This window comes from Microcaecilia unicolor, chromosome 2, assembly GCF_901765095.1.
Source record: "Microcaecilia unicolor chromosome 2, aMicUni1.1, whole genome shotgun sequence".
NCBI classification, from domain to species: domain Eukaryota; kingdom Metazoa; phylum Chordata; class Amphibia; order Gymnophiona; family Siphonopidae; genus Microcaecilia; species Microcaecilia unicolor.
Window position 1 is genome coordinate 490,932,526 of NC_044032.1, and position 23,441 is coordinate 490,955,966.

At 42.7% G+C, this 23,441-nt stretch overlaps 1 protein-coding gene across 2 annotated transcripts in view; it reads right to left on the reverse strand.

Moving 5' to 3' along the window:
* Positions 1–23,441, reverse strand: part of MFSD10 (major facilitator superfamily domain containing 10) — a 103,102-nt gene that overhangs the window by 7,821 nt on the left and 71,840 nt on the right. For both annotated transcript variants that reach the window (XM_030191132.1, XM_030191133.1), the window contains exons 8-10: positions 23,062–23,170; positions 12,556–12,646; positions 889–936 (exon numbers count right to left, since the gene is read on the reverse strand). In XM_030191132.1, coding sequence (XP_030046992.1) covers positions 889–936; positions 12,556–12,646; positions 23,062–23,170 — 248 coding nt within the window. The remainder of the gene's footprint in view (positions 1–888; positions 937–12,555; positions 12,647–23,061; positions 23,171–23,441) is intronic.

Below are 23,441 nucleotides of genomic sequence, written 5' to 3' on the forward strand. Positions count from 1 at the left end.
AGTAAGGAGAGGGGAGGCTAGGATAGGACACCTTTAGGCCCGCCCGTTTGTCCGGATTTCCGGACAAACGGGCAGGCTGGCAAAACCCGCCCAGTTGCCCGGCCACATCTTCAAAAAGAGGACATGTCCGGGTAAAACCGGACATATGGTAATCCTCCCCCTCCCCCACAGAGATCGCGCAGCAGGAGGAGGAAATGAACCGCTGCACATAGGGTCACTTCCTCCTCCTCTGCTGGCTTAGACTCAACTCAGGACCCCCACAGTTCACAAAAATAACTCAGCCTAAGCATCAGAGAAGAGGGGGAGTAGGAGGAGGAAGTGACCCGATGTGCAGCAGCTCACTTCCTCCACCTCCTGTTGCACAATCTCTGCAGTGGAGACAGACTGAGGAGAGACTGAATGGTGGCAAGCTTCACGGAAAATTGAACAATACTCCTGTGCAGTTGCACAGAATGCTCCCAGGAGTAAAGTTATTTTCCCCACGCCTGTATTGTTGGGGTTGTAGCTGCTGCATAGTTGAGGATACTTTCCCCATGCCTGTTTGTACCTGACATGCAGCACGAGCCATTTACTCATAATTAAACACACATTGAGAAGTATAAAAGTCATATTTAATCTAGACAGTGAAGGAAGAGAGAATTTTATTTTTTTTGGAATATTGAAAGAAATGTGGCAAACCAATTTTTTTGCTAGGAATTTGTTCTGTGACAAGAGCTAAACCTAGCTTCTGCAGTCACTTCTAATCACAATTTTTTTTTATCAAGACTTGACTGACCAAATTCTGAAGTATTTTTTTTTCCTTTGGAAGATGCAACTCAGTACATTCAATGGATGTTTTTAATCTTCTTAAACATTGAAGAAAACATCTTATAGGGATGTTCTACTTACCATATGCAGACACTGTTGCAGACAAACAAGGAACCACCACCGCGGCAGCTAGAACAGAGGAAACAGATCATTTTTCCCAACAGTCCTGGAAATGGTTTGGTATTACTGAGCTCTAGGTAGACATCTAAGAAATATACTGCAGAGAAATATGTTGACCCTTGGGACACCCTATAATTCCATCAATAATCCCATAGAGAAATATTCTACTATCTTCTTCCTTTAATTTCTATTACATGTGCTTATGAGGACTGTCACAGACCAATAGGTCTAAAAATGTCCACAAGGCAACTTATCACACATTTTTGTTGAGATTTTTATGCGCCATAACATGCTTGACATCTGATAAACATATGTACAGTACTGTTTATTATACTTACCAAATACAGTCTCCGTTAACTGACATTAGGCTTACTTGAAGTAATCAGTCAGTCATCTGTACACTATTGTGTCTGTGAGTTCCACAGACTATGTCTGCCAGACGGTAAAAACTGTCATAGCACTGACATCCAGTGGCCTCCAGATAGGCCCGCACGTGTTAAGACTCTCCATCACTCTTGCAAAAGTGACAGGAGGTTGTTGAATTTCGTCAGCATGTGCCTCTCTGCTCATTTCATCATCTGTTTCATCATCAGCCGTTGCCTGCGTGTAGGCGCATATCTTGACATCAGTGCTGACGTCAGCCGTTTGTAGATCGTAATCAACAGCTACCTAGTGATTAAACTCCTCTTCAGTAACACAGGCTGGGATGTCAATAGCCTGTTCATCTGACGCATTTGCAACAGCTGCATCCGTTTCGTCCCTCTCCACATCCTTAAAGCTTGCTCGCTTGTAGCAGTTCACAATGGTTGCCTGTGTAACACGATTCCAGGCTTCTTTCTGCATATGTAGGGAATCCAACAGTGATAGAATACGAGCCAGTTCAACAGCACGTTTATCCTTGCCAGTCTGGTCATCCATAACACTCATCAGACAACGTAGCACAAGAGCCCGATAATGTTTTTTGACATTGGCTATTATGCCCTGATCCATAGGTTGGACCAGAGAGGTAGTGTTTGGTGGCAGGAAGACCACCTTGACGGTAGACAGCCTGACATCATCACTGTGTGCAGCACAATTATCACAAAGCAAAAAAAAACTGACACTTTTGTGCCCGCATTCTAGTGTCAACTTCTTTAGCCACTGCTTCCAAATTTCCCCATTCATGAATTTGCGTTAGCCTTGTATGACACAGGAAGTTGATTAGCATTCTTGAAGCAACGGGGCTGTTTGACGAGTGGTTCCAATTTCTCACTCCCATCCATATTGCAGCAAAGGAGGATCGTCAGTTGGTCCTTCAACGTTTTACTTCCTGTAGTATCGGCTTGTTTGAATGCAAGTGTTCCATCAGGAATCGCTCGCCAGTAGAGACCGTTTTCGTCAGCATTGAAAATGTCACGAGGTGCAAACTCGTTCAAGATGGTAGGAAGAACTGAAACAACCCAATTTTTAGCACCAAAGTCATCAGCGTTTTGTTTTTCTTGAATTTTATGTTGTTCCTTTCCTTCCATCTTTTCAACAGTGGCTCTGAATTCAGTTAGTCCAAGACTTCAGCTAGCTGATTAGCTTTCTCCATAAGCAGTGGACACTGACAGGAAACTGTCTGCTCCTGACTTGAGAAAACCACCGAAGAAGAGCATCTTCTACTTCCTCAGCTTTTCCCGCCCGTTTTCGTTTCCTGTGTGGATTTGTATTGTTTGTCAGTCTTCTAGAAGCTGATCTTTCTGCTTCAAGATACGTGAAATTTGACTGGGATTGACACCATATTCTTTAGCAATAGATGCTTGACTTTGTTTGTTTTCTAATTTTTTAAGAACTTCTATTCGTTCAGCCAGTGTTAAAGTCTTATAGTTGCACGATGACTCCAGTGTACACTAACAACTTTCTTTCGCTTATTCTGCCTGTGGCAGTTAACCGAGATTTCAAATTTACCGCCCCTTTGTCACATGCCAATCGGCTTCCATATTCCGTGCGTGCACTTATTCTAACAAAACTCTCATTGGTTACCGCTTGTGGCAGGTAACCAATGAGATTTCAAATTTATCCTCCCTTTGTCACGTGCCAATCGGCTTCCATATTCCGTGCGCGCGCTTATGCGGAGTCTTTCCTGCAGAAGAGCGGTCTTAAACCATAAGTGAATCTTACACTTATCAGTGGTGTGCTAAACCGGTTTGTCCCCAAATAAATTGATGGCACCACCCGCTGGGTGATTTTATTCTGAAAACAAGGAAATTGGAGATCAGATCCTATGAATATTGCTTGTAACCATAAGTCACTTAACCCTCCATTGTCTCAGGTACAAAGTTAGATTGCAAACTCACCAGGGACAGAGAAATAGCTACTGTACCTGAATTTCTCTGAGGACAAGCAGGCTGCTTGTTTTCACATGTGGGTCGACGTCTGCGTTGGCCCAGGAAATGGCAATTTCTTAAAGCAAAATATTTAAAAGTTTTGCCCAGAGTCTTCTGGCGCATGAATCATGAGCACCGTGCATGCGCGGACGACTTCCCGCCCGTTGCATGAGCGTGCCCCTTAGTTCATTTTTGTCCGTGACAAGGTGACAAGATTTTTCTGATCTCATTTTTGGCCCAGGAACAGTCTGACGACTATTTTCTGTCTTTTTCTTTTATTATTTTGTCATTTTCTCAAAAAAACCCAAACACATATTTACTCCCGTAGTCTTTTAGTTTTTGCCTATTTTAAATTCCTTTCTTTTCGACGCAGCCGGCTTTTAGGCCGCGCAGTTGGGTTTCTCCCTTTTTGTGCCCTTTACTTTTTTGGCACTATCACATCGTTTAATTTCGCCAAAGCTGTTTTTCCTTTCCATCCATGTCATCGAAGACACCCAGCGGCTTCAAACGTTGTACTCGGTGCAACCGGACCATCTCGGGTACCGATACCCACGCTTGGAGTATCCAGTGCCTAGGGCCAGACCATAGCCCAGCCGCTTGTAGTCTGTGTCTTCGTATGAAGAAACGGACTCAAGCATCTCGAGAAGCCCAACGGGAAAAGCTTTTTGGGGCTCGGTCCGGTCCTTCGACATCGACACCGAGGTCAGCGGCGGTGGTATCGATATTGAAAGGAGCATCGATGTCGGAAGGAGAGGTAATGGCTGCTGAGAGACCAACTCACACTGAGAGCAGCAAGGCGTCGAGTGGGTCTCCACCTGCCTCGAGGCCTCCTGTTATACAGGGCCCCCGGGACCGACCTTCGTCGTACCCGGCCCTAAGGAGCCGTGAGGATTCCACGTCCTCCTCATCAGTACCGAGGAGTCTCGATGACGGGCGTCGAGCAAAGGCGAAGAAGCATCGTCATCATTCTCCTTCGACGCACGGTGCCGGAAGCTCCGGCGCGTCGAGAGAGTCGGCACCCGAGAAGTGTCGACGCCAAGAGGATTGCTCCCCCTCGATACAGGAGGTGCTGATGCATAGGTCTCCTAGCAGCTCGGTACCTGCTCCCGAGTCTCCACAGATTCTGACATAGCCTGTTCCACTGACCCCGCAGCCATCTCTGATGGCGGCTCTCGACAAGTGCATCCGCGCCTTGTTTGCAGAACTTCTGGAGGACTGCTACGTCAGTCAGCTTCGGTGTCGGGGGTGCTTCCGCCTTCTGTACCATCTGCTGCAGCGGTGTCTGGCCCTTCTCCTGCGGTGAGGTCCCCGACTGCGATGCCACCTGCAGCATCTGTGTCGGCTGCCACCCAGGTCGATTCCCCTTCAACATCAGTGGAGGAAGCTTTGCCGCAGTCTGAGCAGGCGTCGGCCTCTCAACATCGCCATCGAGGACATCGTTCCTCAGCGTCGAGGCAGGTCCTTTGTCGAGTACCTTAACAGAGGTCTTATCTGATACTGAGCAGAAGCGTTCGTGGGAGTCAGAGGAAGATCCGAGGTACTTTTCTTCAGATGAGTCCTATGAGATTCCCTCTGAAGCTTCCCCTCCACCACAATGGAGACTATCTCCACCGGAGTCTGTCCTTTTCCTCTTTTGTTCAGGAAATGGCTACGGCTATTCCCTTCCCTGTGGAGGTTGAGGATGAGCCCAGGACTGAGATGCTCGAAGTTCTGAACTATTAAATGGGGGAATACCTGAGGAAGGAGCTGATGGGCTGGGAGGGTGAACAAGAAGTGGAAGGACAGTGGTCCAGGCTGAAAGAAGCTATAAATATGGCCACAAACCTTTATGTAAGGAGAGTAAATAAAAGCAAGAGAAAAAGGAAACCGATATGGTTCTCCAACCAAGTGGCTGAGAAAATAAAGGCTAAAGAGTTGGCGTTCCTGAAATACAAAAATAACTCAAGACGAGGAACATGGAGAGGAATACCGGATGAAACTGAAAGAAGAGAGAGATACGTCTGGCGAAAGCGCAAGCGGAAGAACAAATGGCTAGGAAGGTAAGGAGGGGTGACAAAAATTTCTTAAGGTATATTAGTGAAAGGAGGAAGACTAAAAAGGGAATTGTGAGACTGAAAGATGCTGCGAACCGCTATGTAGATACTGATGAAGAAAACGCAAATTTGCTAAATAGATACTTTTGTTCTGTTTTCACAGAAGAAAATCCTGGAGAAGGACCGTGATTGACTGGCAAAAGCACGAATGAGAATGGAGTGGATAGAGCACTGTTCACTGAAGAGAGTGTGTATGAACAACTTGAAAATCTAAAGGTGGACAAAGCCATGGGACTGGACGGGATCCACCCCAGGATATTGAGGGAGCTCAGAGAGGTTTTGGCAGGTCCTCTTAAAGATCTGTTTAATAAATCCTTGGAGATGGGAGAGGTTCCGAGGGATTGGAGAACGGCGGACATAGTCCCTCTTCACAAAAGTGGTGATAGGGAAGAAGCTGGAAACTACAGGCTGGTAAGCCTCACTTCAGTTATTGGAAAAGTAATGGAAGCGATTCTGAAGGAAAGGATAGTGAATTTCCTAGAAGACAACAAGTTGCAAGATCCGAGACAACATGGTTTTACTACTACTGCTTATCAAGTGTACGCAGCGCTGTACACTTGAACATGAAGAGACAGTCCCTGCTCGACAGAGCTTACAATTTAATTAGGGCAGACAAACAGGACAAACAAGAGATAAGGGAATATTAAAGTGAGGATGATAAAATAAGGGTAAATCGTGCCAAACGAAATCTCACTTAATTCTTTGACTGGGTGACCGGAGAATTGAATCAGGGACGTGCTATAGACTTAATCTACTTAGATTTCAGCAAAGCTTTTGACACAGTTCCCCACAGGAGGCTGTTGAATAAACTTGACAGGCTGAAGATAGGACCCGACGTGGTGAATTGGATTAGGAACCGGTTGACGGACAGACGCCAGAGGGTGGTGGTTAATGGAATTCGCTCGGAGGTGCGAAAGGTGAGTAGTGGAGTGCCTCAGGGATCGGTGCTGGGGCCGATTCTGTTCAATATATTTGTGAGTGACATTGCCGAAGGGTTAGAAGGTAAAGTTTGCCTTTTTGTGGATCATACTAAGATTTGTAACAGAGTGGACACCCGGGAGGGAGTGGAAAACATGAAAAAGGATCTGCGGAAGCTAGAAGAATGGTCTAAGGTTTAGCATTTAAAATTCAATGCGAAGAAATGCAAAGTGATGCACTTAGGGAGTAGAAATCCACGGGAGACGTATGTGTTAGGCGGGGAGAGTCTGATATGTATGGACGGGGAGAGGGATCTTGGGGTGATAGTATCTGAGGATCTGAAGGTGACGAAACAGTGTTACAAGGCGGTGGCTGTAGCTAGAAGGTTGCTAGGCTGTATAGAGAGAGGTGTGACCAGCAGAAGAAAAGAGGTTTTAATGCCCCTGTATAAGTTGTTGGTGAGGCCCCACCTGGAGTATTGTGTTCAGTTCTGGAGGCCGTATCTTGCTAAGGATGTAAAAAGAATTGAAGCGGTGCAAAGAAAAGCTACGAGAATGGTATGGGATTTGTGTTACAAGACGTATGAGGAGAGACTTGCAAACCTGAACATGTATACCCTGGAGGAAAGGAGAAACAGGGGTGATATGATACAGACGTTCAAATACTTGAAACGTATTAATCCACAAACGAACCTTTTCCGGAGATGGGAAGGCAGTAGAACTAGAGGACATGAAATGAAATTGAAGGGGGGCAGACTCAAGAAAAATGTCAGGAAGTATTTTTTCAGGGAGAGAGTGGTGGATACTTGGAATGCCCTCCCACGGGAGGTGGTGCAGATGAAAACAGTAACGGAATTCAAACATGCGTGGGATAAACAAAGGAATCCTGTTCAGAAAGAATGGATCCTCAGAAGCTTAGCCGAGATTGGGTGACAGAGCCGGTGGTGGGAGGCGGGGCTGTTGGTTGGGAGGCAGGGCTAGTGCTGGGCAGACTTCTACGGTCTGTGCCCTGAAAATGGCAGATACAAATCAAGGTAAGATATACACAAAAGTAGCACGTATGAGTTTATCTTGTTGGGCAGACTGGATGGACTGTGCAGGTCTTTTTCTGCCATCATCTACTATGTTACTGTGTTCTTCTCCACCTAAAGAGGCTGACAGTCCCTCTGCATAAGGTACTGAAGGAAGTCCTTATGCGAAACTGTTCGGCACCTCTGTCTGGCCCTGTGGTCCCCAAGAAAGCTGAATCCCTGTATCGGATCCATGGTGAACCTGGATTGATGATGTCTCAGTTACCCCACAATTCTATGGTGGTGGATTCCGCCCTCAAGAGAGCCAGGAGTACTAGAGACTATGCTTTGCAGCCCCCAGGCAGAGAAGCTAGGACTCTTGATTCTTTTGGGAGGAAGACATATCAGGCCGCTATGTTCGCTGCCAAGATCCAATCATACCAGCTCTTCATGAGCATTCACTTGCGGGACTCGATAAGGCAACTGTTGAAAAAGTAGAGGATCTTGTTGATCAGATCAAGAAGCATAATGATGCTATGGATTCTCTCTCCCACCGGGCATCTTCTACTACTACCTCCTCATCTAGGAGGTATTTTTTGGGGGAAGAGGAGTGCTCCTTATTCCTATCCTAGGCGTAGGTACACTCCTGCTTCTCGACAGCCCAATCAGGCTCAGCCCCAGTGCACTCGTTCTCGTCAACAGCGTGCGTCTAAGGCCCGTGCTGCTCCCCAGCAAAAGCAGGGAACAGGCTTTTGACTGGCTCCAGTTAAGCATAGCCTCTGTAAAAGTGTCCATACCAGACGACTTGCTGGTAGGAGGGAGGTTGATATTTTTTCACCAAAGGTGGCCTCTCATAACCTCCAACCGGTGGGTCCTTCAAATAGTCCGGTCAGGATACACCCTCAATCTGGAATCCAAACCTCCAAATTGCCCACCAGGAGCTCATTCTTACAGTTCCCAGCACAAACAGGTACTTGCAGAAGAACTCTTCGCCCTTCTGAAGGCCCAAACGGTCAAACCCGTTCCACCAGATGAAGAAGGGCTGGGATTCTATTCCAGGTACTTCCTTGTGCAGAAAAAGACGGGGGGGGGGGGGTGATGCGTCCCATCCTAGACCTGAGGGCCCTGAACAAATTTCTTGTCCGAGAAAAGTTCAGGATGGTTTCCCTGGGCATCCTTCTTCCCATGATTCAAGAAAATGATTGGCTATACTCTCTGGACTTAAAGGATGCTTACACACACATTTCAATACTCCAAGTTCACAGGACGTATCTTCAATTTCGGCTGGGAACACAGCACTTTCAGTACTGTGTACTGCCCTTTGGTCTGGCGTCCACGCCCAGAGTGTACACAAAGTGCCTAGCAGTAGTCGCAGTGTCGCTGTGCAGACTGGGAGTGCATGTGTTCCCTTATCTCGACGATTGGTTGGTGAAGAGCACCTCGAAGGCAGGCGCTCTACAGTCCATGCGAATGACTATTCAGGTGCTAGAACTACTGGGATTCATGATCAATTACTCCAAGTCCCACCTCACCCCAGTTCAAAAGTTGGAATTCATTGGAGCTTTGTTGAACACAAAGACCGCTCGAGCTTTTGTTCCTGAGGCAAGGACAGACAACCTCCTGTCCCTGGTGTCCATAGTTCGAGCGTCTCAACAGATCATGGCTCGGCAGATGTTGAGACTTCTGGGGCACATGGCCTCCACAGTTCATGTGACTCCCATGGCATGCCTACACATGAGATCAGCTCAATGGACCCTAGCTTCCCAGTGGTATCAAGCTGCAGGGAGTCTAGAGGATGTAATCCAACTGTCCACAGACTTCCAGAATTCTCTGCAGTGGTGGATGATTCGATCCAATTTGACCTTGGGAAGTCCATTCCAAATTCCTTAGCCACAAGAAGTGCTGACAACGGATGCATCCCTCCTGGGGTGGGGAGCTCATGTAGATGAACTTCATACTCAAGGAGCTTGGTCCTTTCAGGAAAAAGGTCTTCAGATCAATCTCCTGGAATTGCGAGCGATCTGGAATGCTCTAAAGACTTTCAGAGATCGGCTGTCCAACCAAATCATTTTGATTCAAACAGACAATCAGGTTGCCATGTATTACACCAACATGGAGGGCGGCACCGGATCTCGCCCTCTGTGTCAGGAAGCCGCCCAGATGTGGCTTTGGGCTCGTCGTCACGGCATGTTTCTCCAAGCCTCTTATCTGGCAGGTGTAAACAACAGTCTGGCCGACAGGTTGAGCAGGATAATGCAACCTCATGAGTGGTCACTGAACATGGGTGTCGCCAGCAAGATCTTCCAAGCGTGGGGCACCCCCTCGGTGGATCTTTTTGCCACCCAGACCAATCACAAGGTCCCTCAGTTCTGTTCCAGGCTTCAGGCCCATGACAGACTAGCATCAGATGCCTTTCTCCTGCATTGGGGAACAGGCATCCTGTATGCGTATCCTCCCATACCTCTAGTGGGGAAGACTTTGCTGAAACTCAAGCAAGACTGCGGAACCATGATTCTGATTGCTCCCCTTCTGGCCGCATCAGATTTGATTCCCTCTTCTTCTGGAGTTGTCCTCCAAAGAAACCGTGGAGATTGGAGTGTTTTCCAACCCTCATAACCCAGAACGAGGGGTCGCTTCTGCATTCCAACCTCCAGTCTCTGGCTTTCACGGCCTGGATGTTGAGAGCTTAGAATTTGCCTCCTTGGGTATTTCAAAGGGTGTCTCCCGAGTCTTGCTTGCTTCCAGGAAAGATTCCATGAAGAGGTGTTAATCTTTCAAATGGAGGAGGTTTGCCGTCTGGTGTTACAGCAAGGCCTTAGATCCTCTTTCTTGTCCTATACAGACCCTGCTTGAATACCTTCTACACTTGTTGGAATCTGGTCTCAAGACCAACTCCCTAAGAGTTCACTTTAGTGCAATTAGTGCTTATCATCGCCATGTAGAGGGTAAGCCTATCTCTGGACAGCCTTTAGTTGTTCGCTTCATGAGAGGTTTGCTTTTGTCAAAGACCCCAGTCAAACCTCCACCGGTGTCATGGGATCTCAACATCATTCTCACCCAGCTGATGAAAGCTCCTTTTGAGCCACTGAATTCATGTCATATGAAGTACTTGACCTGGAAGGTCATTTTCTTGTTGGCTGTTACTTCAGCTCGTAAGGTCAGTGAGCTTCAGGCCTTGGTAGTGCATGCACCTTAAATCAAGTTTCATCACAACAGAGTAGTCCTCCGCACGCACCCTTAGTTCCTGCCGAAGGTGGTGTCAGAGTTCCATCTGAACCAGTCAATTGTCTTGCCAACATTCTTTCCCCGTCCTCATAAATCACTTAAAGTCAGCCTCCATTGAAGAGATGTGCAAGGCTGCAACGTGGTCATCAGTCCACACAAACACATCTCACTACTGCCTTCAGCAAGATACCCGACGTGACAGTCGGTTTGGCCAGTCAGTGCTGCAGAATCTGTTCGGGGTTTAGAATCCAACTCCACCCCCCTAGATCCATTTTTGTTCTGTTCCAGGCTGTGCTCTCAGTTAGTTGTTTATGGTTTTAGGTCAATCTATGTTATGTCCTCTTCGATGCGAGGCCCCAATTGACCAATGTTCATTGTTTGAGTGAGCCTGGTTGCTAGGGATACCCCACATGTGAGAACAAGCACCCTGCTTGTCCTCAGAGAAAGTGAAGATACTTACCTGTAGCAAGTATTCTCCGAGGACAGCAGGCTGATTGTTCTCAGAAACCCGCCCACCTCCCCTTTGGAGTTGTTACTAGTTTCTTGTATGCTTTTTGATTTAACTAAGGGGCACGCTTGCGTGACGGGTGGGAAGTTGTCCGCACATGCACGGTGCGTGTGATTCACGCTCCAGAAGACTCTGAGCAAAACATTTATATTTTTTCCTTGAAAAAACTGCTGTTTCCTGGGCCGACGCGGATGTCAACCCACATGTGAACAATCAGCCTGCTGTCCTCGGAGAATACCTGCTACAGGTAAGTATCTTCGCTGTATCTTGCCTTGAGCTACAAAAGAGGCATGAGCTAAACCCCCCCCCCCCCCCCCCGCCAAAAAAAAATGTATGTAATTACTATATGTGGATGACTTTCACGTGTACCTACCTTTTGGCATGAATTAAGTGCTTCACCATTTGGTTTTGAGAAATTGTAGCCATCCAATCTTTCACTGATATCAAATTCAGAAAAAGAATTAAGTGGTACATGTCATCGTCTGATATTATTAGATCACTATACAAACAAAAAAAGCAACACTGGGCCTTCAAGACTGGGACAATTAGATCACTGCCAGAGTGATGTCCTGGGTCCACTTCACAGAGTTAGTGGGATGTAGAAAAATAACACAGATACATGTTGCAGGGGGATAAAAAGTATTTTATCTAATAAAAAAAAAAAAGCTTGTTACAAATGTAGAACACTTGGCAGAGTGTTAGAAAGTGAGTGTGCATGTGTCTTAGAAACTGGCTCAATCTGTCCTCATTTTTCTGGAGCCATATGGTAACCCTACTAAGAATAGGTGTCTCTGAGTCTCTGAATGTGTGTGTGTTAATATGTTTCTGTCCATCTATGAGTCTCTCAGGATGTGGGTGTGAGAATATCTGCATCTTCCTTCCTCTGTGTTTTTATACTTGAAACTGCCAGTCTTTTTCAACATAGGTCTCTTTCCCAGCATTTGACCTGTATAAGATATTTTGATCTGAAGTCTACTCATTTCCAAGTAGGTATGAATGCCTTCGAAGGCATCTGGCTACTGGAGCCCATATGTTTGGGTTTCTTTGTTATTCAGAGTAATGTTCTTCTAGCAGGTCAATGACAAGCCCAAAACATCTGGAGACATCTCATTTACCTACACTAACATCACCAGGGATGAGTACAGGGGTCAGAGCTGCCAGTAATACCTCCGAGAGGCCTTGAGTCAAGCTAAACTAGGTTAGCTGAATTATGGGTACTAAACAGCACTGTGTAATGCTGACAGTACACGTTTGAAATATAGCATTACAAGGAGCAGAAAGTTCTGGAATAGGTGCCCATTCAGTGCAGTGTGGTGACTAACCCACTTGAGTGACTATGGTGAACTGTTGTCTTCACAGTAACAATCCCTCAGTATCTAAGGATTTAAACATCAAGTTTCTTCACAAAAGATTAGGAGTTTAATTTTTACATGCTCATCACAGTCCCTAAATTGACAAAAATATGAAAAGTAAGCATTTTTTAAAATAACAGATATCACATTACAGAGCTTCATTTGAATAACTTACCAAATGAGTAAATTAGTAGTCCAATATAAAGCATAGTTACACTACTGGCCCATCCAATCAATATGAAAGCTGGAATCAGAAGCATCATAGCCTGCAAATGATATTAAAACTATTTTATTTCCTGACAATATATTTAGAGAACATCAGCTTTGAACACAATGCTTAAAGCTACACTTCCTAAATCTTACTGCATTGTTGGATTTACACTGACAGCTAACTGTACTGCACACACACATAGCAAAAGTTTATTACCTGTAAAAAGTGCTAACTAAAGACAGAGGAATCACCAGTCACACGAATGGAAATAGCATGCCTCCATTCAAATGTGAAGCTAAGAAAACTCACCTCCAAAAGAGGAGGGAAGGACAGCATGTGGGACTAGTGACAGACATATCTTCATAACACTCCTTCAACATGTAACCTACTCTGCTTTCTCTAAAGTTGTGGGATTCCCAGCTATGGGCTGCATCCACCAAAACAAAAGGAGAGCATAATTAAATTTCACCAAGAGGGCAAAGCAGTTTTTCATAAGTTAGAATTTAAAAAAAAAACCCAAAACTTAAAGTTGAACCCTAGCAAGGCCTAGAGTTGGACTAACACTCAAAAGGCACTGCTGTTGTATCGCAGTAATAAGAGGTACTTGCACAGTCTGAACTCCATGTTACAATCATCTTTTCTCTATAGAGGCACACCTTAAATCACACACACAGTGATACTCTTACACTACTGTATGAGTTCTAAAACACTCCTACAACATAAGATCATTTTGAGTATGAAAGTGAAGCATATGGAAAGTTTGCCATCCAAATAAGCAGAGCTCTTTGATACAGCAATTTCAAGCTAAAAGGAGCAAAAATGAAACAAAAAGCTGGGTGAACTTTCTAAAGAGCTTTAATTCATTCTAGATGGGCAACAGCTCTCTTACAGTTCAAAATGTGATGAGATTCACTCTATTGGCACATGGCCTTGGGAAAAATAAGAACGTAAGCATTGCCATACTGGGACAGATCAAAGGTCCATCAAGTCCAGTATTCCGTTTCTAACAGTAGCCAATTCAGGTCACAAGTACCTGGCAAAATCCCAAAAGAGTAAAACAGATTTTATGCTGCTTATCCTATAAATAAGTAGTGGATTTTCCCAAGCCTATCTTAATATGGCTTATGAACTTTTTTTTAGAACATTATCCAAAACTTTTTTAAATCCTGCAAAGCTAACTGCTTTTACCACATGTTGAGTGAAGAAATATTTTATACTTAGCTTTATTGTGTGCTCCTTAATCCTTGTATTTTTGGAAAAAGTAGACAAGCAATTCAGTTCTACTCGTTCCACTCCATTCAGTATTTTATAGACTTCTACCATCTCTCTCCTCAGCTGTGTTCTCCAAGCTGAAGAGCCCTAGCCTATTTAGCCTTTCCTCACAGGGAAGTCGTCCTACCCCTTTTATCATTTTTGCTACCCTTCTCTGTACCTTTTCTGATTTCGCTATATCTTTATTGAGATGCGGTAACCAGAACTGCACACAGTACTTGAGGTGTGGTCGTACCATGGAGCAATACAAAGGCATTATAATGACCTCATTTTTGTTTTCCATTCCTTTCCTAATAATACCGAATATTCTATTTGCCTTCTCAGCCAACGCTACACACTCTGCAGAGGTTTTCAAAATATCATCACCATTAATGCCTAGATCGTTTTCCTGGGCGATGACTCCTAGGGGGTCTTTTACTAAAGATTAGCTCGCGTTATCTGCAGCAGGGCCCATAGGAATAAAATGGGACCTACTGAACATAACTCGAGCTAACCTTTAGTAAAAGACCCCCCTAGTGTGGAACTTTGCATCATGCAGGTATAGATTTTGGTTACTCTTTCCCACTTGTATCACTTTGCACTTGCTCACATTTTTTTTTTATTTATGCAATTTTAAATATTTCACAAGCATTAATCTTGTTACAAGCAACACAAGATACAAAATGTGAACATATGTGATATAATATCATTCTAAAAAAAAAAAAGTGTTAACTCACAAATGTCTCTTCCTTAGACCACAATATTAAGAAAGGGGAGGAGTTAAACAGATTCAGGGGAATCTAATATGAAGCAAGGTAAAGAGTAAAGGCTTAATGCCCTAAAAACCACCAGTTTAAATTTACTATACTGGTATTATATCTGAACAATCTTTTTCAGACTTCAGAATTCTCTCAGTTGATTAGCTACAAAAAATATATACTTTATACCCTGATATTTCACAATGCATTTACATGGGTATGCTAATAGAAAGGTTGCCCCCAGTGACCTCGTCTCTTCTCTCATTACTAGAAATTCATTTTTCTTTGTTGTGTTATTTTTGTTACATCTGGGAAAATCCATAGTTTCTGACCACAAAACTTTTGCTGCGAATCCTTAAAATACACCTTTAAAATTGCATTAAAGTCTTGTTCAAAAACAAAGGAAATCATAAGAGTAGCTGTATTTGTTACCTCAATTAATGAATCTTCCAAAATTAATGAAATGTCTTTCAATTCTTCTGATTTTTCTTGTTCCATATCTCCAGGGATCCCATCTTGATTTTTCTTTGGCTCACATTAAAAGTTATCTGCCATTTGGATTCCCAGTCTCAGACTCGTAAGGTCCTCTTGCAATTTATCACAATCCTCTTGCGATTTAACAACTTTGAATAACTTTGTGTCATCAATAAATGTAATTACCTCACTAGTTATTCCCCTCTCTAGATCATTTATAAATATTTAAAAAGCAGCGGTCCAAGCACAGATCCCTGGGGAACACCACTATATACCCTTCTCCATTGAGAATATTGACCATTTAACCCTATTCTCTGTTTTCTATCTTTTAACCAGTGCTTAATCCACAATGGGGCACTACCTCTTATCCCATGACTTTCTAATTTCCTCAGGAGACGTTCATGAGGTACTCTGTCTTTAGAAAATCCAGGTACACAATATCAACCGGCTCACCTTTATCCACGTTTATTCATCCCTTCAAAGAAATGTAGTAGATTGGTGAGGCAAGATTTCCCTTGACTAAATCCATGTTGGCTTTGTCTCATTAATCTATTCTAATGTATATGCTCAGTAATTTTGTTCTTCATAGGTTCCTTGTTGCAATTCATGAGCTGGAAGCTTGGAGACAGGGCTGGGATTCCCTGCCTGGAAGTTGGTCCCATTGGTGAGTAGCTGTTACAATGTATACTCATACATATTGTATTCATTTGAAGAGTGATTGTTAGATTGTTAGCTAATTATGCTATTGTTTTTTTTGTTTTTTGCTGATATGTTATAGGCTATAAGGGGTGGTTCCCCCTGAGGAAGAGCTACAAAATGCGGTCTCGCATTGGGGAACTTTGGAGTATACCAACGGTGTGAGTTTAATTAATTTATCCCTGGAAGCCTCCCACTTGCCTGAAGTATTTCATGGCTGCCTTTAAATTAAAGGTTTGACTGTGTGTAGGATCACAGAAGATTCGTGTGACTTTGCAATCCCCAGTGTTTCTCTGTGTGCTTTTTTATCACAGGGATAAGAACTTTGGCTTTATATTGCAGTGAGGTTTTTTCCTCTCTTCACCTGAGAATTTGTTGGATACAAAAATCAGCGATATCCACTACTACTAAGAACTGGGTCCGGTATGCCATTGTTATCTATGGCTTATTGACTAATCTTTATTGAGCCTGTGCTCTGATGATATACAGAGACTGAAGAAACTGCAATTCAGGGTTTATGTTTAATGATCTCTGTGGGACTTGCATATGTGATTAGGGTATAAGTGTGGTGTGGATGGCAGTGCGAGTGAGTTCCAGGGATATTATTTAGTAATTTTTTAATGCACTGATTTGTTTTCACTAATAAAGATTTTGTAATTTATATAGAACAGGAGTACTGTTTGTTATTAGTTAAAATTTAATGCCAAGAAGTGTAGAGTGATGCACTTGGGGAGCAGAAACCCGAAAGAGTGATACCGGATAGTAGGAGAGAGATTAGTAAGCTCGACTCAGGAGAGAGACCTTGGGGTGTTGGTGTTGGAGGATCTGAAGGTGAAGAAACAATGCGACAAGGCGACGGCCGTGGCCAGAAGGATGCTAGGCTGCGTAGAGAGGGGCATAACCAGCAGAAGAACGGAGGTGTTGATGCCCCTCTACAAGTCGTTGGTGAGGCCCCACTTGGAGTATTGTGTTCAATTTTGGAGGCCGTATCTTGCTAAAGATGTAAAAAGACTGGACGTGGTGCAAAGAAAAGCTACAAAAATGGTATGGGATTTGCATTGCAAACCGTACAAGGAGAGACATGCTGACCTGAACATGTATACCTTGGAGGAAAGGAGAAACAGGGGTGACGTGATACAGACGTTCAAATATTTGAAAGGTATTAATCCGCAAATGAACCTTTTACGGAGACGGGAAGGCGGTAGAACTAGAGGACATGAATTGAGGTTGAAGGGGGGCAGACTCAGGACTAATGTCAGGAAGTATTTTTTTCACGGAGAGGGTGGTGGATATGTGGAATGCCCTCCCGCGGGAGGTGGTGATGAAAACGGTAATAGAATTCAAATGTGCGTGGGACAAAGGAATCCTGTTTAGAAGGAATGGTTCCGTGGAATCTTAGTGGAGATTGGGTGGTGACGCCGGTAACTGGGAAACAAAACGGGAGCTGGGCAGACTTCTACAGTCTATGCCCTGATCGTGACTGAATAGATAGGGATGGGCTGGAGTGTAAATTTTAAGGGGCTTCGACATTAGCTTCAGAACTTAGTACAAGAACAGTACTGGGCAGACTTCTACGGTCTGTGACCTCAGAAAGGCAAGGACAAATCAAACTCGGGTATACATATAAAGTATCACATACCATGTAAAATGAGTTTATCTTGTTGGGCAGACTGGATGGACCGTACAGGTCTTTATCTGCCGCATTTACTATGTTACTACTATATTACTATGTTACTTTTCAGGTTAGAAATTCAAGAGAAGCAACTTCCAAAAGTTCAGAGACTTCATAAGTGAAGCGAACACCAAACTGAGGCCCCATGGAACAGGGGGCTTTTGTAATGGAGGTTTTACATTAATCAGACTTTACATAAAACAAGCAACTCTATGAGATTGTGATTCTGGAAGGTTATCCACCAGAGCATAATGCATAGTCATCACACTGAGTTATATCCCAACAGAGTAGGTTAGAGGTCCCAGTTAATATAAGTTGAAGTGATACTGTAATATAGTAGTAACAAGTCAGGTGCTAGGGTCGTGGCCATTAATAAAAAAACAAGATTGACTGCAATTCTTCCATCTTGAAAGTATGTGTTCATCTACTACAAGATTTCTGAGTAGCTATAAGAATATCCTGGATACGCTGCTGACATCAAGAGTATAAACTGGAGACTGCTCAATTTCCAGGCTGTGAGGGCTACAGACCTCACGTCTGGATGAAAATAATGTCTCTCCTGTTAAGTTCTTTGTGCTGGGAATTGAAGTAGCTTGGGAGAAGATAGAACTGCTTGCCAAGGCCAACCTGGCACTATGAGAAGAATAGTATCTTGGCTTTGCTGTAACTTGCACAGAACTCTTGTAATGAGAAGAACTGGAGAGTGAGCATATAGAAAAGATCAAGTCTAAGGAATCACTAAGGCCTCTAGAGCTAGCTGTGGGAAGAAGGAAGAATCAAACAATAAAGAAGAAGCCTTGCATTTTCTCTGCTGGTGAGCAGGGCAATCTGAGGTGTTCCACTCCTGAAGAGCAGGAATTCAGAATAATTACATCTAGGGATTATTTGTGAGGAAGAAGCATACTGCTGAGTTAGTTGGGTAACTGATTCTGTGGACTGGGGATATAGGTAGTCTGTTATCTGGATGTGATTGTAGCAAAATGCCAGATTGTGGCTGTTGCTATAAAACATTGCCATTTGACCGTCGCTCTCAATAAGTACAGAGGTGGAGAAACAGGGATGTGGATTGTAAAGATAGTTATATGATAAAGCTGCAAGAGTATCAAGAGATGGTGGCAAAAGAAAAAAGAGTAGGTATTATCAAAAGCGGATTAGTGAGTTATTAAATCAACTTAGAGAGTCGTTTTCTGTGGTTTGCTCCGTAACTACAGTTAAAAAAGTGTCTTCAAGTGATTCTAGGATGTCTGCTGATGAGTTTGCAGATTTCTTTGAGATGAGAGTAATGAATGTGGTGCAGGGACTTTCTCATGATGCGACTGTGTGTGATACTGAGAAGGGGAATGCATGGTGGGATACGTTTGTCAGGGTGTCTGATAGAGAGGTATCAACATATTTGAATACTTGTCGTCCAACAGGGTCTGTGATGGATGTGTATAGTCCATGTGTTTTGAGGAATATGTCTACTTCAGTTTCTCCAGTGTTGTCAGAAATGGTTAATAAATCACTGGATAATGGGTTGGTTCCAGCTACTTTTAAAGTTGCTACTGTTACAACTAAAATTAAGAATCCTGCTTTGGGAGCCACTATGCTTAGCAATTTTCGACCAGTTGCTTCTTTACCAGTGCTGGCTAAAATTGCTGAGCGAGTGGTTCATTGTCAATTGAAGGAACATTTGTTGAAGGAGCAATACTTTGATCCACGTCAGTATGGATTTCGTAGTGCACACAGTATTGTGGGGCTGATGGGAGTGACCTTGAATGAGAGGTTAGGCAACAGTTAGATAACCAGGTTAGTTATCTTATGGTTTTTCTGGATGTGTCTGCTGCATTTGATACCCTCAAGCATCAGATTCTGTTAAAGCGTTTGATGGACTGTGGGCTTGCAGGATCTGTATTGGCTTGGTTCAAGTCATATTTTACTGATAGGACAATGCAAGTACGCGTGGGCAATACACTGTCTACTGTAATAACTGACTTGTGAAGTGCCCCAAGGCTTGGCTCTGTCTGGGATTTTGTAAAATTTTGTAAAATTGACCATGGGGTCAATTTTAGCAGACAATAGAAAAGGTGCCGGTACTCAGTACCCCCAAGTACCCCCTCAAAAAAAGCCCTGAGCATACTGCATTTACGTGGATGACATTCAATTCATTCGCCCATTGACGGAGCCGGTGCCTGTTGTGGTTACTCAGTTACAAGCAATCCTAGAGGAGTATACATCATTGGAAGTTTCAGAACTGTTTATCCCTTAATATGTCTAAAACAGAAATATTGTTGGTGACTACTGAACCAGTAGCTTCTTTTCCATGTGAGGTTGTCATTTTTTATTGTGTTATTTCTGTCTCTTCAGTTGTAAATAATTTGAGAGTACTCTTCGATACTGCACTGTCCTTTTCCTCTCAGATACATTCTGTGGTGAAAAGATCATACTATAAGCTGCATTTTCTTAGTAAATTACACCCGCTTATCTCTCAGAATGATTTTCGTTGGGTGCTACAGAGTTTGGTTTTCACTATAGTATTTGTAATGTGGACTGCCTGTGGTACGTATAAATGCTTTGCACAGGTAGTGATAAATTCAACAGCACATTTGCTATATGGACTTTCTAAATATGAACATGTTACTCCTGGTCTTCAGAAATGTAATTGGTTATCGATGCAAGACAGAATTAAATACTAGTTTTTGAAGATGGTTCATTACTGTGTGCATCATGATTCATTCTTAGTATCTTTCAGACTGTTTTCATCTATATTGCCCGAAGCAGATGTTTCATTCAGACAATACTTGTCTGTTGACAATTCCAAATTTTCAATTGTTTCATTTATAGGATACCAGGAGGTGTATCTTTTCTGTTGCTGAACCAACAAAATGGAATAAATTACCTGGAACTCTTAGGACACAGAAGAATTCAGGGTTGTTTAAGAGACGGCTGAAACGGCATTAGTTGGTGCAGGCTAAATAGTGATCTAGGTAGTTGATGCATTATGGCGACCTGTTTATTTTTATGTTTTAATGAGTTTGTATCATATTTGATGTTTTGTTTTGAAATGTTTTATTATATATTTTGATTTGTACACCACTATGGATAAGGGCGGTATATAAATGGTAATAAATTAAATGAAATGAATTATGAACCCAGTAAAAAAACACTCAGAAGAGACAGAAGATTGCTCCAAGTTCTACATGGTTGACATGAAGAGTTCTCTTGTAACTTGATCACATTCCCTATGAATGCTGATAGTCAAGATGAGCTGCCTATCCTTAGTTCAAGGGACCTGTAGTCAAGACTAACTGATGCTGCCATAGTGTACTGTTGAGTTTGAGCATCAATAACATTTTGGCACGGTCACAGCATACATAGATTTGGAATTTAACATATGTATTGTTTTTTACTTGATTTCAGAGAGACAATACGTTTACTGTAGACTTTACAGTATTAGCAGTGTTTATTTTGGTGCACTTTTGTTCACACATAGTTGTGTCCGATGATGGTGTGAAGCTTCAACTGTTATGTGAACATTGTTTCACCCAGCTGTATACCTGAGTAGAGCATTGTCTTATCTCAGTTTGAAATTTTACACTGAGGATTCAACTAATTTCACTAATTATTATTTTATATTTATTTCTGCTATCAGTCTTTTATGTTTGCATCAGAACTTTGGCTGGGGTTGGTGAAAGCAGTTTTTCTTCAGAGAAGAGAATGACAGATCAATACAAATAAGGAAAGAATAAAATTGCTACAAAACATGAAAACCAAGATAAAAAGTACTTTTATATAATTAGGACTTCTGTTCTTAGGTGTTTATAAGTTTGCATATTTACATGCTCTTTTTCCAGCTAATTAGATTCTTTGAGAGTACAAAATATTGGTGTTTTAATACCACAGGTACCATTGCACAGTACCTTTTCTGGTTGAATCAAATATGTAAATCTGTGTCACTCGGGAATCATCAGCAGATAAGAGACAAAACCTAAACAGAACCGTGGGAGGAATTTTTATTTATTGCATTTGTACCCCATATTTTCCCACCTATTTGCAGGCTCAATGTGGCTTACATAATACCGTCAAAGCGTTTGCCCAGTCGGTTGATAACAAATACAGGTTGTATAGAGAACGAATGAGGTATATGTGGAGGATCGGAAAGGGATGAAGATTGTGTGATGTCCGGTACGATCATCAGTCATGTTATGTTCCTGGGTGAAGAGGTTTACGTGGGGTCATTGGGATAGGCCTTTTTGAAGAGGTTGATTTTTAGAATGACAGAGTAATTAAAGAGACCCACTAATCCTTAGAATCCAAGCTATGTGGATCAGAGACTCTTAAACCCCTGCCACAGCACCAGTGCTAATAAATCATTCACTCCCACTGGAACCCTCCCTCAAAATATTAGGTTGTATTCTTGATAGTCAACTTTCTTTTAAATCTCAAGTCGCATCAGTGATTAAGAAGTGTTGAATGGATCCATTGAAACTATTCAAGCTTTTTTTGGACAATTTTGCCTTGCTGTGATATTCCATTTACTTATTACCAGTTTAGATTATTGCAATGTAGTTTAAACTAGCTTTCCACTTCTACTCCTACACTGCCTCCAAGTTGTCCAAAATACAGCAATCAAATTACAAATTTGTGGAAATTTGATGTTACTTCCCTCCACAAATTTAAAGCTACTAATCCTAGCCCTTAGGGCATTTTAAACTGGTTTTCCACATTATCTCTATGACCTCTTATTCCCCTATATCCTTCTTAGAAGCTTATGTTCTCAGGGCCAGAACTGTCTTGTTTTCCCACCCCTGTGCACTGCCAGATTGGACTCGACTAAACATACAACTTTTTTTTTTTTTTATCTTGCTCTAGGCACTTCAGAATGCAAGCACAGACTAACTAAGAAATTTAAGTTAGGACTGGAAACCTACTCTTTCACAATAGCCTTTCTCAAGGACTAGACCTGGGCGGGAGCTGGTCGGCCAGTGGTAGTTATTGCTATAAGGTCCCCCCTCTACTCTGTGACTCAAATTTTCTCTGATTATTTTTTTAAAGAGATTGTAAACCACTTTGATTTGAGAAGGGTGGTATAGCAAGACTTTAAATTAACAAATATGGGGCAGTGGTATTTTTTTATGTTTACCCTTTTTTTTTTTTTTTGCAACATGTGTGTTTTAAATAGACGCTTTATAAATAATGTCACAAATTAAAGCACTTTTAAAATGAAGAATTCACAAAAGAATTTATTCTGGTTGTCAGATAATTTAGAATCACATTAAGAAAAATCTAGAAATTGACATCTCTGAAGCTCAGCCTATTCTCCCTCTATTACTAACCACACAAATGTATTGCACAGAATCCCAGGAAGATGGGCTCTTCAATAGTACCTTTTCCCTATGTGTCCTGTCTGTCCTACCCTTATCCATTATTTGTCCTGTCTGTCTGTCCTGATTTAGATTGTAAGCTCTTTTGAGCAGGGACTGTCTTTTCTTCATGTTCAATTGTGAAGCGCTGCGTACGACTGGTAGCGTATTGAAATGTTTTGTTGTTGTAGTAGTAGTAGTAGTAGTAGTGTAAATATTTGAAAACTTTAATGGGAGGAAGCATATATTTATTTATTTAAGAAAATAATTAAATTACCATTTTCACAGTTTTGATCTCACTTCCTGGTTTGATCCTGCGAGCATAGCCACCTTGGATAACAGCCATGGTGATTCCAATGAAGAAAAACATTTTTCCCTGTTGCATTCTACCAAGAGAAAAAGCAGCACAACTAGGTAAATCATTCATTTGTAGACTGTTCTTGTATATGCATATGACTGTTAGCTGTCATAATAGTGAAACTGTAGCCTATTTCAGCCCTGTCACTGATTTGCCACAATGCTGCCACCTATGTCCTAGTGCGGGGGTTCTCAACCTTGTCCTCAGAACACACCAAGCCAGTCTGGTTTTCAAGATATCCATGAGATAAATATTGCATACAATGGAAGCACTGCATGCAATCTCTCTCATGCATATTC